Source organism: Mesitornis unicolor, unplaced genomic scaffold, assembly GCF_000695765.1.
Source record: "Mesitornis unicolor isolate BGI_N332 unplaced genomic scaffold, ASM69576v1 scaffold8050, whole genome shotgun sequence".
In the NCBI taxonomy this organism is placed as follows: domain Eukaryota; kingdom Metazoa; phylum Chordata; class Aves; order Mesitornithiformes; family Mesitornithidae; genus Mesitornis; species Mesitornis unicolor.
Genome location: NW_010157518.1, coordinates 1 through 15,335, shown reverse-complemented (window position 1 = coordinate 15,335; position 15,335 = coordinate 1). Strand labels below are relative to the sequence as shown.

The 15,335-nt window shown below is 44.6% G+C and overlaps 1 protein-coding gene across 1 annotated transcript in view; it reads left to right on the top strand.

Annotated features, from left to right (window-relative positions):
* Positions 1-14,262, top strand: part of LOC104537422 — a gene marked incomplete at its 3' end in the record, with an annotated part of 55,171 nt that extends 40,909 nt beyond the window's left edge. The window contains 1 exon segment of the mRNA XM_010180311.1: positions 14,028-14,262. Coding sequence (XP_010178613.1) covers positions 14,028-14,262 — 235 coding nt within the window.
* Between the last annotated feature and the right edge of the window lie 1,073 nt (positions 14,263-15,335).

Sequence of the window (15,335 nt, the reverse complement as noted above, 5' to 3'; positions counted from 1 at the left end):
ATGGCTTTTGTGTGGCTGAGCTGCAGACGTACAGGGGTGGGCATCATCGGACCGAGCAGAGAGATAACATTGACAAAACTGAGTATGAATCAGTGGATTAATGATTTCTGGGAATGGCCAAGCTATTAGGACTTGGAAGCAGGGTGCAAGGATTTGCCAAGTTAGCCTGTGATGACCAATAGGAGAGGAGTTTGCCCAGGAGAAGTGAGTTATAAAGGAATTCAAGACTTTCTAAAAAAAGCCTCTTGCACAACCAGAATTTAATGACCAAGGTGACGGCTTTATGCTGCCATCAGCAGTGTTTAAATTCTCGCTATTTTTTTGTTTGCACCTGTTTTACTGACCTCATAACTGGCCATTGTTACAGAACAAAAGTGGAATTTGGTTGAGACCAACTTTTCTTTTTGGATGGGATACGAACTACCTATCGCAATAATGTTTCTGTACTTGTGATTATGGGCACTGTCAGTATTTCCATAATAAATCCTGGATTTTATTCTTTTTTAAGCGCTTAAAACTTAGTTGTAAAAATTTGTTCTTGGCGGAAAACTTGTATACGAAATCTCAGCTCGAATAAGGCTTTTTAATGAATTTTGGGAGAAGGAAAGAAAACCTGGACTGCTCTGCAAGTTGAGGTTACAGAGGAGAAGTAGACACCGAAATCTCTAGTTAGTGCTACTCAGCTTGTAGAGAAGTACAACAGAAATACCCCCGTGTTAATCCCTTGCCCTGCATTAAATTTTGAATTGAATTAGAACAATTGAGCTTGACTTTTGATGCATTCTGAGGAAAAGCTTTCAATAAACAGCATCTGTTGCCAGGCAGGAAAAACAAAGCAGAGAGTACCTGGCATCAAGAAGCTCTCGCTGCAGGGAGAGGCTTTTTAAATTGCTGATTGCAAAGGTAAGATACACCTTGTTTATGGTAATGGTAAGTCTTATTCTGAAGAAAAGAAGAAAAAATATGCCATTGCTATTTACTGCGTTTTTCAGTGCTGCAGGAGATGCTCTGAGACCGTGTTTAATCAATGTATATTTTCCCTGGATTAAATAAACCTGAATATTGACGTCATGAAAATAAGCCGAGAAGCCTGGTGAAGGATGCTGATGCGTTTTACTCTTCTAATAAACACTGCTTCGAAATTTAATGAAGCGTGGCATGTTGCTGAAGGTATACGCACGCAAACTGAGCTATAGATGTTTTGCTTGAGGTGCTTGCTTTTAATACGATTCGTCACTGAGTAATGTGAGCGGATCCATATGACGCAAAAGCCAGCGCTGGTTTCCAGAGGAAACCTGGTGATATTGGTTATTTTCACTAAACAGAGAGAACACTGCAGCAATACATATCCTGTGGGAGACGCTGAGCATCACCCATGTGTTTCCAGAAGCATCCTCAGGGCCCCAGTTTGTTTTAACTTCCATTAAGATGGGCTCCTTACGAGGCCGATCTGTGCGTAACCTTCTTGCTCTCATGTATTCCCACTTCCTGAAAAATCTTTGGTACCGTTGCTATTGTGTGTGTGTGGGTGAAGCTACATAACAAGAAAAAGTCACAGCAGAAGTGGTTTTGGTGCTGGAGGTGAGTTCAGTGAAGAAGTTTTAATTAAAAATTCAGTTTTCTGTTACTGTAAGAGACAATTACCTAAACATTTCAGAATCAGATAATTTGGTTCTAAACCAGTTGAAATTTCATTTTTAAGTGTTTTGACCAAGGTATGAGCTGATTTTGGATAGGCACGGATAACCAAATTGTCAAAAATGCTTGTTAATAAGTGTTTGAAACTTACAGACAGCAAAGCTATGGTTGTAGCTGTTGCATCATTCACAATTTTGCTTTTGTTTTGCTGTTCTCATGATATCCCCAAGTGCGATACAGCAGGATTGTGTCTTGGGTCGTCTTTAAATAGGAATTCAATAATTGCTGTGATTAGTGATAAACCTGTTAGCTTAGAAGTGGTGCTTTGTTTTTTGGAACTGTGGGACATTTGTTTCCATCCTATCTTAATTTCAACTGGCAGCTGTAAATAAACCAATGCTGCCCTTGGGTTACTGCTGTGAAAGCCTTATCTGTGGTTGGGAAGCCCTGAGCAGGGTCTGTGTGGTTGAACCTTAGTCCCTGGGTGGGAAGAAGAGAGAAAACCTCCCTCCGTTCGCAGAAAGCTAAGTTGTGTGTTAGTGTTTCTGATAACCCTCCAGAAGTTAAGTGGCACTTTGGATCTAGGTAAAGTGTTAGGGAACATTAATCCTCACATCTGCACGTAGACCAAATATCATCCCCGTTTTCTGCGTGGGGAAACACTGACTTTCTCCTGGGACATCTCCTTCCCCAGTGCCTTGTGTTGCTCTTTGACGTCCTCTTGCTTTGATACCCGTGAAGCGAGGCAACCCAAGATACTCCAAGATACTCAGCTTATGGAAACCGTCAGGTATTTGTGTGCATGGCTTTACCACGGCTGCTTTGCTCTTTTCGGCCTTATTTTCACGCTTGGACTCTGCATTGCTCACGTTGTGGAATTCAGCTGCAACGTCTTTGGGACAGCACGCGTAGATTTGCCTAGCACAGTATCACGTAGTGCAGAGCCGGCAAGATGGCTTGAGTGACTTACCAAAAGACAGGGGTGATTGAGAGCAGGGTTATTTTCCTGATGTATTTTGTAAGGAACCTGTTGAGAGTCTTAGATATGGAAGTCTGGGATTTGCTGGCTGTAGCAGTGATTTAATGTGAAGGCAGTCCCACCTGTGCTTTCTAACCAGGCATTCAAGGACACCTCTGTGCATTTGCGTGAAACAGTCTTGTAAGCCAGGAAGCCCAAATAAGTGCATTTGTAGCAGGCTTAGGTCAGAGGTGGGGAATGTTCCCTGTTTGAAACCCCAGACTCTGCATTTCAGGAGCATTTGAGCAAAATGCGCTGCTGTCACCTCCCTGCTCTCCTCCATGGGCGCTTGGTGCTGTGTGAGTGTGAGATGCTCTCCAGAGTCAGAACTTGCTGGTATCAAGTATGAAGGGGTATGTTTGACTCACAGCTTGTCTTTTCTTCGGAAATGACTTTAAGAGACACAGAAAGCTCTCAACAATCTCTTATCCCCAGTGAACAATCTGATTTTCTTTTCCTCAACTCACCATGCTTGGAGGGATCATCTCCTCCAATTCCTGTGCCCTGAGCACAGAGGATTTCAGTGCCCATCCAGGGTGATGGGGAAGGTACCAAATTCTTGGTGCGCATGACTGGACCTGGCAGCAGCGCAGCATGCCAAAATACCCGTAACCTTATGGTCACTTGATGTCTCAACCCATTTCCTAGAGGATGGAGCTGCTCGTAGTGAGGAACCACTCTGGCAGATGGTACCTGCTGGCTCCTGTATGGAAAATGTGGTGTTAAAGTGGAACTCCCAGTCTTCTTCTGTTGCTAAAAGTCTCTTAAGTTCCCTAGGATGTCTCCAACACCTGTTACAAAATCCATTTACTTTCACACCAAAACATGACTGTCTGCAAAGGAAGCACTGACTGGTTTTGTGCAGTTTACTTTAATAGTATTGTTGGGGGACATTATTCTTGGTTGGAGCCATATTTTAGTACAACTGAAATCTGATTGAGGAATTAAAGTAGGTGCCATTTTCCCTGGTGTGACAAGGTAGAGGCTGTAGGAGTAGGGTCTAATTTTGCCGAGTTCATTTGATGGGATTGGGGCAGGCACAGCGGGATGCACTCAGTCCTGATCAGCTGCGGTTTGCCTTCTGTGTCCTCAGAGGAGCAGTTGATCCCAATATAAGTGCAAGGATGGTTCTGCAGAAAATAAAAGGAAATAAAGATAGGGCAGCCCAGCTGTTGCCTGAATACAGCCATAAAGATGGATGATGGAAAGACTAAGGAGCTAGCAACTATTTGAATTATTCCTGCAGTGGGAGTCTCGGTGGTGCTTCAGCAGGGACTCGTTTAGGTTCCTGATGCTCTTCTCCCACTGTGGGGATAAACAAGCAGACCTGGGCCGATGGAACACACCGGTCAAAGCAGTTCCCACTGGGCATATACGCTCTGAAAACTTCCATAAATTGTTCTGTAATATGACAGTTTCCAATTATGGGTTTTCATAATAAGAGGCTTATTGGCAACCAGTAATGCGAGTTAACTGTGGAAATTTCTATTGCTTTTCTTGGCCCCCGTGTGCTTCCTGAGCAGTGTGTGCCGTGTCCCAGGTGTACCATTCGGGGCTTTGAAAGTGTGTCCAAACACGCGCGGGGCTGAGACCCCTGGGAATTGGCACTCGGAGCCCCATCCAAAGGAACGAAAACAGAAAGTGAGGGGCTTAGGGCGCGAGCCCCAACACGTTAACTCTTGGTTGATTTGTTTGCTTCCTGCCTTGATGAGTTAAAGTGCTGATCACCAGTAAGAGATTTTCTTAGCCGCATGGGAAATTATTTTGGCACCGTTCAGAACAAAGCCGCAAACCTATGTAGCCTTGGGAGGTACAGGTATGCAAATATCTTGGATGGGCCTCGCAGTACATTTCGATCAGTTTGCATTGTCAACCCGCTCTCCTCTTACGGGCACGTGCGGGTGCGGGCTTGTTCGGTTTATCAAATGTTGAATAAGTCTTCAAAGAGTATCGCTGTTTCCAGGAAATATGTTTTTCATACATACTTGTATTGTTAAAAAAAAAAAAGGGCAGTAATGGATAATACTTTGGGTTTGTGCAAGCCAGCGGTGTGGATTTGCTTGGCATTGCAGCTTTCCAATAATACACACTCAGCACAAGCGGATTCTTTTCTGATTACACGCAAGCACTGTGTAATAATTACATCTTTAAAAATATATATTGATTCATGGTATTGTCTTGAAGTTGCACATAATCCAAAAGCCTGTCTGCTGCTTTAGATCAGATACAAACTGGCTTCCTTTCTGCAGTAGTTTGCTGAAAAAGCGGTGATTTCAGAGAATGGTACCTTTGAAGATGTAACCTTACATTGCTCTCTTCCTCTAATCCACCCCTCTTGAGTGATTTATTCTAGGGACGGTGCATCATAGGTTTTGTCCTGGCACCCGCTGCTGCAGCGTCGCAGTGCCTGTCCACACTACCAGCAGAAGATGGCTGGGTGACAGTTTTAGAGAAAAAAACACCAAAAAAAAGTTAAAAAAGAGAAGAACACACACACAAAGACAAGCAAATTTTGCTGCCAGTGTGGAAGGGGCATAATTTGATTTAAATGACTTTTGAAAAACAGTTCTCAAAATTGTTCCATGCATTTTCTTCCTGGCTACTGGTCAAAATATGGAGCTGAATATTTTCTGTGATGTTTTCAAACCAATATGTTCTGGCAACCTCATAGCTGGGCCCTGTGCATTACACTCTCGCTTCCAGTTCGCTGTGGCCTGGAGTACAACGCACGGCTCATGAGATGCACCAAAGTGGGAGGTCTTGTGAGGAGCAGGCAATACAAAGACCTGAGGTACAAGGAACGTTTCACTGGGGTCCAGCAGGGCGGCTGCCAGCTTTTAGGGCCTCTTTTATGAAAATTGCTGGATGTTGTTAAAGGCTGGATGCTGAACTAGAGCTTTTGCACCTCTCCAGGGTCAAACTCTTTTCACTTGAGAGATTTGCTGTACTTGTGATGGGCTGTGGCAAAGTATTCATCACCGCTCTAAGTGTGATAATGTATGGCTGCATAAAGGAACGGCACGTGAGCGCACGGGGTGTTTGCTGCATCACTTCTGCTCCGGGGGCTCCTGTGTTTTGGGGAATGTGTGTGGGAAGGTTAGTGCAGCAGCAGTAGGTATTCTGAAAATAGAGGCTGTTTTTTAAGCACTGAATCAAATCCCGGGGGTGGCATCGGGAGTGGAAAGTGTGGAACAAGTTTGTAGATCTGATTATAATAAAACACAGCTCTTTAATGCTGCTGGGAGTCCTTACCAGCTTAGCTGGTCCACAAAGGGATCATGCTGTTGTTCTCTGCAAGTGGGCACAGGGAAGCTGTGTTTCCCCGCATCTCCTTGATGCTGCTACCCTCAGCATGTCCAAATATCACAGAGCAGCTCTGAAGTGTGAATCCGCTCCAACCCAGAGAGATCTCTCTCACAGGTATCCCCACGCAGTCCTTGGGAAAGGTTGTGCAGACATACCAGGAGCCTGTTATGAGCCTTTTCCAGCTCTGCTTTTGAAGCAATGTGGGGTAATGGGCCCTCTTTGAGCTCAGATATTTCCTGCACAGGCTGCAGAGTGGCTCCTTTTTGGAGTTTTGGGGTGGTGCAATTCGTGCCACTGGTGCCATGACACATGGGGTACCAGCTGCATGGGGAGCAGCTGCTTCCAGCAACTTTGTATTTTCCTGCTTCTCAGCAGTTGTTAGAGGGCACAAAAAGGCAGGAGCTTACAGATGGAGGTGTTTAATTTATCCTGTTAGGAGAACCAGGTGAAATGAACCTGAGGGAACAGGCCCCTGATCCTACAGGCAGCAGTGCAAGGCCCAGATTTGGGGGAGATGGATCTGAGGTGGCCACAGAGAGGTGGTAGCTTGAAAGCAGGAGTAGATTTGAGGAGAGACGGTGACAGAAGGAACCATTTCCTGCTCAGTGTTAGTGAAGAGGTGATAAACATATTTGGAAGCAGAGCGTAGGTGTGGGGTGAGGGCCAGGCTCACGCGAGTGGGGAGCTTCCAGAGGCAAATGATAGGGCAGAGACCAGGTAGGGAGTGGAGATACACGGCGAGGAGACAGCTCTTGTTTTGGCTTTGGGATTCAGAGAGGTTCTTCTCCCCCTCTACTCTGCCCTGGTGAGACCACATCTGGAATATTGTGTCCAGTTCTGGGCCCCTCAGTTCAAGAAGGACAGGGAACTGCTGGAGAGAGTCCAGCGTAGGGCTACAAAGATGATTAAGGGAGTGGAGCATCTCCCTTGTGAGGAGCGGCTGAGGGAGCTGGGTCTCTTTAGTTTGCAGAAGAGGAGACTGAGGGGAGACCTCATTCATGTTTATAAATATTTAAAGGGTGAGTGTCACGAGGATGGAGCCAGGCTCTTCTTGGTGACAAACAATGATAGGACAAGGGGTTACGGACACAAGCTGGAACACAGGAGGTTCCACTTAAATTTGAGAAGAAACTTCTTCTCAGTGAGGGTGACAGAGCACTTGACCAGGCTGCCCAGAGAGGTTGTGGAGTCTCCTTCTCTGGAGACATTCAAAACCCGCCTGGACGTCTTCCTGTGCAACCTCATCTGGGTGTTCCTGCTCCGGCAGGGGGATTGGACTGGATGAGCTTTGGAGGTCCCTTCCAATCCCTAACGTTCTGTGATTCAGAAAGGTCAGTCTTGAGAGTTTTCCACTTGTTATTCTGGTTACTTGTGCCAGGTGGTAGAAGGACTTGAGCTGGACCTGGAGGGGACACACTGTAACCTGTGATGTTTAGTGCAGCCTGAGGCACAGAGATGAGTGAACTGTTCAGGATTTAGGTTTATTGGTGGAAACAGGATGAGGTGTTGAAAAAAGGTGGCTGTTTGGAGATATGTTGGGGTCTTTTTTGCTTTTTTCCAGTTAATTCTGTTACTTGTGCAGCTGCCTGACAAGCGTGGATGTGGGGCTGTCAGCTGAGTCTGCTTGGGCTGGACTAAACCTGGATGCACGGTCTGATACTGGAATTAGCTCTGCAGTAAAAACTCACTTTGCAGGTTAGTCTGCGCAGAGAGGATGCAGGATGCTGGCTTTGTGGATTCAGTCGGTTTGATGGGCATATTGCAGATCTGTTTCTGTAGTTTGTTTTGAAAACACATGCATTAGACTTCATTTATTTGTCTCCCACTTCTCGCCTCCTGCAGCGGGGGTGAGTCAGAGAAGAGCTCTGAAAAGCGCCATTTCCAAGCAGCCTTTGCGTACTCAGATCATTTACCCCCTTGGATCCATGGCTTTGTAGCGACGGCTGTGACAAAACTGCGTGTGACATCTGGGAACAGCAGTGCCCACCGGGGAGGAGCAAGTGGCCTTTTCCTAATCAAGAGGGAGAGATTTTAGTTCGGATGTTTGTGTGATTATTGCATCCAATGGGATGCCTGGAATGTAAACTACAGTGTGCTGTTTAATAGAAAATAGCTACCCTGTGGGCTGTTAGCAAGTGTTTCCAGTGATTTAGAATTAAAAGATTCTTAAAAAAAAAAAGTCCAACCCTAAACCACAACAAAAACTCCAGTCTAGCCTTGTTATTACTTTAAAAGCAATGTCACAACTGCTGCTACTGAGTGTGGGCACCTTGACGGGGCTGTTTTCCTTGCCAGAACCCTTCGGGTGTATGTGGGATTTTAAAGAGAAGGCAGGGTGACTGGGACAGGTGTTTTTTCTCTTATTAAAGTGCCATCCTCTATACAAGGAACAAGAGCGAGCCAGCCTTTGTTTGGTTGCTCTTTTCAGCAAAGCAAAGCTTTTCCTTGCAGTATTTATGGTCGCTTGGCTCTAGCGCATGTGTATGAGTTGTGACAGCATCCTCACGTTAGCCAGGCACCGTTCCTACTCCCTCGTGAGCGAGCATTAATGAACCGGCTTTTAAGTGAAGCCTGTTTAATATGGCAAAAGCTGGAATGTTAATAGATGCAGGTGTTCTCAGTATTGGTTTGAAGTGCGGTGTTTGTATTAGTGTTGTGGTAGCAACGGTCCTTTTAGTGGTGGGGCGGTAATTTGGTCCTAAGCCCCTGTTTTCAGCTGTCTTCCTTTTGAAAGAACCACTTTCAACCTGTTCCTGTTGCTCAAACTTGTTGCTTCACTAAAGCTCAACTGCAAAGAGAACCAACAACTCTGACCTCAACTGTGTCTCCCTACCCAGTATTGACCATAGGAACTTGTGAGTAGAGCTTGTGTTTGAGCAGAGTATTTTTTAGAAGAAAGGCATCTTACCTTGGCTTGCAGACCTCAGGAGGGCTTCAGGCATGGGCTGAAAACCTGATTTTTTTCCCTATAGCTGCTCCCATGTTTCGTGTGAGCTCCCTGCCTCCCCCAGTGAACAGAGTTACCATTAATGGCTTGACCCTTCTGAAATGGTATGGGTGAGTTACACATTTTGGGTTTGATGACTCATTCTGAGGCGTTTTGCTGGGTTTTGACTGACACAGGGAGAAGAGGTGTTGTGCTGTGTCATCTCCGTTCGTTCCCTTAGGAAAAGACATGTTGCACAAGTCTGGCATGTCTCACTAGTGCAGTGTTACGGAGCTAAGATTGCTTTTGCTGGATACCTAAGGATCCTATTGCCGAAATTGCTGGTCATTAGAAATCTTTTGCATTCTTTTCAGAGTCAGCGATTTCCAGAGCAGAGCCATTCACAGGCGTGTGTTGCATATTCTTAGATATTTGAGTCTCCTTTGGGCTATTCCCAAACATTCTGGATTCAGCTCAGCCTTCCTCACCTATTGGACTTGTTTGCTCTGCAAGTCTTTGTCATCCACAAGTTTTATTACCAGTGATTTAATATTTAGTTTCAGATTATTGGAAGTGCTTGGGCTGCTGCAGACCTCTGTGGAATCCCACCCAAAACCCAATTCCCAGTGGATTATTCTGTGAACTTGTGGGTTTCCTACTGCTTGTTCATTGCAAGACCCCCTTTGGGGGCTTTGGTGAATTTTGGAGCGGCAAGAAGGATACCTCCCAAGGGCTTTAACTGACCAAGTCTGGCTGATGTGATAGATGTTGTCAGTGTACTCCTTCCTTATCAAATCTAAACAGTTTTATTTTATTATTTTTTTTAATGAGTCATGTATCTATTTGTTGTTTCTTTTTTAAGTGGAAGCAAATGCTGTCTTTGAATTTCTGAAGCAATTCTGCTGTGGAAAAAAGGACAGCGATAACTGAGCACAGGCCATTGGATGTTTAAAGAAGAATTTCAGATGCTCTCTGCTTGAACTAGTAGTGGTATCCTGGAGTGTGGTGGGCAAGTCTGACCTGAAGAATCCCAAGAATGGTATTCTCTAGTGGAAATGTCTAAAATTCAATATTTCAGTCCGTTTTTTAATGCCAGCATGTTGAGTGAGATTAAGAATTTAACTTTTATTGGCTCTGTGTCCGAAACAGCTACAGGGAAGATGATCCTGCTTCCTTACCTGCAAGGTACATCTCTCCAACTGTGTGTAGCCCAGTAGTCATCCATGTCTCACCTTCAGATCTATGAAGATTAATGGATTGCCTGTAAGGATCAGAGATTAATAAGGAAGAAAAGCAAACCTGTTAGTCTTGGGCTTAGACGCTTTGGGGGCTTGGTGCATTTATTGGAAGAAGCCAGGGGGTTAATAGCTCAAAGATGATTGAATCTCTGGTGTAGTTCATTAGCTTGAGATTGTAAACTACTGTATGATTTGTGAGCTGTTGCCATTGAGGAGACAGCAACAAAAAACCCCATTACCTGATCTGAGGATAAACAGGCCTGGGCTTTGTCCACATGTGGATGGGAGGCTTAGCTGGAAAGTCAGGGAAAAGCCTGGAACTAACAGGGCAGGTATAGGATTGCTGCTGGCAGGGAAAGCAGCTTCTCCCGCAGCTCAGGAGGTAACCCTGTGCCTGCAGATGGCTCCTGGTTCAGTTTTCTGCTGGAACAAATTCCTCCCGAGTAAGGGCAATTGTGCGTTTGATGGCTACTTCAAGACCGGGCTGGATGCAGCGAGGGAATCGCGCTGCTGTCCAGATTGGACCTATCCATGCCAGGATCTGCTTGCCCATGAGCTGTTTTTTATTACATTTATGGTTGAAATGGGATTTTCATTCAAAGATCTTGTGTGCAATCAGCTGTGACTTTACCAACTAATCACTGTAGGGCAGAAACTTGATGCTTGTTCAGTGATAGATGTTTGTTTAAAGTTGGAAGAAAACTTATTCACCACTATCTCAAGGATCAGACATTCAAATAAGCATTTTGATGAAAGTCAGTTGCTTATTGAAGAGATTTTTTTAAAATTAAAAACCATCTGAAAAGAGTATAACCATAAGGTTGACATTTGACTTCTTGGGTCAGGAAGTTAAGGTCCTTAGGGGGCTTTAACCATAGATCCTGGGATGTTTGTATCGAGGTAGGGTCATGCAGTTCATGTTTAATTAATGCTTAATATGCAGCGTGAGGGAATCCCATCTTTCTGGAGTCAGCTGCATTGGCAAAGAGCGATGATGCTCTGTACTGCACATTGGCTATGTCTATCACACAGTCCTATTGCATATTTGATTTATTCTGCATCTCTGGTAAGTACTGATACATCCTAACCGTATGTGTTGTGTCATGTACGAGCTTCAGTAGCATGGTAAGAAATAGGAGAGTGCATTATCATCAGTTTCTTGTCTCCAAGTTGCTGCATGTAAGAAATTCATATTATGTCATGCTCAGATTTGCTGCTGCTCGTATACAGAAGGCTCCCACTTTTTGGAATCTGTGTGATGAGCTCATGTTGGCCAGCAACTCCAATCATCTTAAATGCAGTCATTGTATCCATTGAGCTCCCGATTTTGTAAAGTCTTATGGAGCTTTCCAGTCTTGTGATGTACAGCTTCCCTAAATTTTTGCTGTGATGTAAGAAATCTCGGGTGAAATTCCCTGCTCTGTTATGTATGAGGTCAGCCTAAATGATCTGTCTTGGCCTTAAAATGAAAACAAATCCTATTGCCCATGCTTGCCAGCATCTGGACATTTTGCTGCTCTGTGCTGTGTGGAGGTCATGATTTTTTGTGGACTCTGGAAAACTTTACTTAAAAATCCATTTGCGAATCCATAAGGAAATGTGTGACTGAGGGCTTAGGCAGTCACAGCTGGAGCATCACGCTGGGTAGCGATGGTGGTGTCGCTTGGGGGAAGCACAGTAATTTTAGCATATAGCATTTAAAAAGAAATCCCTCTCTGCTGCCTTCTTTAATGCAACGTAAACTCTTCAAGCATAAGCTGCTTTAGAGAAGCACTTCCTAGCGTTTAGATAGATTTGATGTTGTTTGCTGCATTACATATAGAAAGCTTTGTAATTCGGCTCCCGAAACACATCTCACGCTCTCCAGAGAACAACTCGGTGAGAAAGAAATTCAGGCAAAGCCCGAAGGGGTTGGAGAAAATGAACTCCTGCTGCAAGTTGCACACTTGCACACATCTGGTGCAATTGAAATTTAAGAGCTGAATCCATCCCCATCTGACCATGGCAGGGTCCAAACATTACTGTTGACACTGGGTTTCGTTTTGGATAGGCACACTGGCAGAGCCGCTAGCGTGTGGAGTCCTGTCAGCTCTCTAATCTAATAGACTGTTCTTGCCCAGACCGTTGTGTGTCAGTATTTTATGTACCAAATGTAGCCAGGTTTAATAATGGGCCATTTTCCCACCTGCTGCCAAACTTTTTCCCTTTTTGTGTCACAATTTAGTGTTTGAGTCCAAAACTGCTATGGTAACAAATTATATACATATTAAAAAATGAAAATAAAGAAGGAAAGCAGAGTCACAAAAGGTAACAAGAGTTCAAAGTAATGTCATCTGAGGGCTTTTTTTTTTTTAAAAGACTTGAATTCAACCCCATTTTAAAATTGATTTTATTTCTGTTATGTATTGTGAAAAGATTACAAAGAAATGGGCGCTGCTTGAGAGCTTGACTGCAGCTCTGTATATGTAAAACTGTGAAATTCTGCCCTGTCCCGGTCTGATTTGTTCTGTTTGCTTTTTAGTTACTAAAGAATCACTTGTGGAGCTTTTTGAATGATATTTTTCTTACTTGGTATGGTTATCTTCAGCTAGGACCCATTGAGGCTATTTATGCTTATTTCTAGTGACTGTATCTGTCATGTCAAGTATGTTACCAAAAGGGGGTTTTGGGTTTTTTTTTTAATTGCACTTTTTAAAGGACCCTTCACTTGCCTGAGTTGCTGCTGTCACATTCCGGGTTAGCAATGCCGAGGACTGGGGATGCTGGAGGAGCATCTCCAGGTGAACGCCAGCACCAGCTGGAGAGGAGCTCAGTCACCAGGAGGGCGTTGAGATGGGGTCACCCAGATTCTTTCTGATTTTAATGTTTCCTATTCCGTGCTGATTTCAAACTGAAATACGTTTGCAACTAAAAGCTGGATTTAGGTTCCAGGGCCAGGTGGGTGCTTGCAGCTCACTGTTGGTTGCATGAAGGATGCCAGTAAAGGCGTATTTATCCAAGGTATCAACCATTTTGATCATCATTCCCTGAGATGGAGCAGTTCCTGCCCCTGTCACATGCTGTGAGTGATGCCATCCAGGTCTGGGGTCTACTTAACCAGAACACGGGTTTGTTAAGATTTTGTTTGATGTGATTACGTGTATGGTTCTGCTCCCTCTGTGCCACTGCTGCATGAAAATGAGGAAAAGTCTGTAGCAATGGTCAGAGTTAGTTACCTGAATTATCAGTTAGTTAACAGTTAAGTAATTTGTACTTTAATTGAGTTTATTCTTCTCAGTAATTTAATTAGGAGATTTGGAGTGCTTTTAACAAAAAGACTGGAGCCCAAAATCAGTGTGAAGCTTGGTGCCTTCCCAAGCTGCCACAGTCCAGTTCCTTGGCCGGTCGCAGGGCACCGTGCTCCCTGGTCTGTACGTTTCCAGCCTGTTCCTCAGCGTGTGCTGGGGAGCTGTCCTGGCGATGTGCTCTGACATGGGCCCAGCCCTCACTGGAACTGCTTGGTTTTTGGGACTTCCCGGATGATGAGTGTATTCTGGTGAACAATGGCTTAACTCGCTACATTGTCGTGTATCCTCCTCCCTCTCTGTGCTTACTCCCAGCTTCTGGCGAGGCGATTAGAGGGCTATGGTTATGCTCTAGATACGCTTTGGATACATTATTGTCACAGTTGAGGTATTGCAAAAGCCGTGCTGTTCCCGTCGTTATCCTAGTGAGGTACCTCTTTGGGTTGTGCAATATCTGTGGCTAATTACACGGCAATTGCGGTGTGCCACCAGCCACCCACAACTCACTGTCAGCTCCTTGGGGATGCGGATGGAAAAGGAAAGATAATGTTTTCTTTCTTCAGTCCAGTGATTTGGTTCGCCTTTTCTTTTTTTTTTTTAATCCCCTGCTCCTTCAGGTAATAAAGCCAGATGGCAGTGACAAAGAAACAGAAGCCATGCATGAATCAGATGTCCCTGAGGACGTGGTGGCGACTTGCGTTCCTCAAGAGACAGCGAAAGGCGATGCTAGAAGCCCGGATGTCATTTTAGAAGCTCAGTTTGATGATAACGATGAAGGGCCTGGGCAAGACCACTTGCAGGATGCCTTGGCTGATGACATTAAGAAACTTTCCCTGGATACCGGTGAGAAGGGTGAGTAGATCAGATTGCTGATTTAAACCTTTATTCGAGCAAACTGTTGAAGAATTACTTTGTTGCCTTGCTTTGCTGCAAGATATAAAATACAGGCATAAAAGCTTAATGCCTTATCGCTTCCGTCCCTTTCTGCTAAACTGCCTTCATAGTTTAGGATGGATATTAAGAGCTGGGTTTTATGTAGTTTTGATTGATGTGCAGTAAATCTGTGAAGCAGAAGTCACACCTTCAGATTTGCAGTTTTCGGGGCTGTCTGGGGACTGCTGGTTGCTGTTCAGTTCAAGATGCCGCTGTAGCAGTTTCCTTCATCACAGCTTGACTGGCCAATCTGCGTGTCTCAGTTTGGGGATAAGGATGTATTTCCTTGGGGGCAGGTAGGTTTGTTGCTGTTTTCAAACAGTTGAGTTATGAGCAACTTGAAGATTTGGTCCATTTAAAAAGAAAATTGCACTAAAACCTAAAGCCAATTACGCGATCTATTTTGAAGGCAAACCTATTTTATTCTGAATCTGAATTCCATCCAAACCGTCAAGTGTTGCTCAGGGCAAAATAAAATAGGCTCCCTTGTCCCAAACTATGTTTATGCTGCTCTTTGCATGTCCTTTCTAGTGCTAAATCCCTTCCTGAAGAGCTGCGTGTTGAAAGGATTCTGACAATTAGCACATTTCACATCTGCCTTCAGCTGCTGGTGAAAAATTTGCCAGGACAGATACCGTGGTACATTCCTGATGCGTGCCCCAGTTGTCCACAAAAGATGGCAGTAACTTAGGACATAAGTAGTTATTGGTCTCTGCCAAATCTCGGTGGTGGTTGTAAAGCTGTTCTATTTCATACCTCGTGTTTTCCTGAGCGATTGCTTTTGAAGATCCCAGCTCTCTGCCTGTACTCTTGGTAGACTTCCATTTTTCACACCCATCTGTTAATAACACTGCAAATAACGTTTGAGTGCAAGTGTTGTAGTTTTTACGACTAAACATTGGTTTCAGCTCATGAATGGAGCTGCCACCTCCCCAGTCCGTGGTGCTGTTTCCCTCTGGGTACCTCCGCTGTCTCTGAGTTACTGCCAAGGT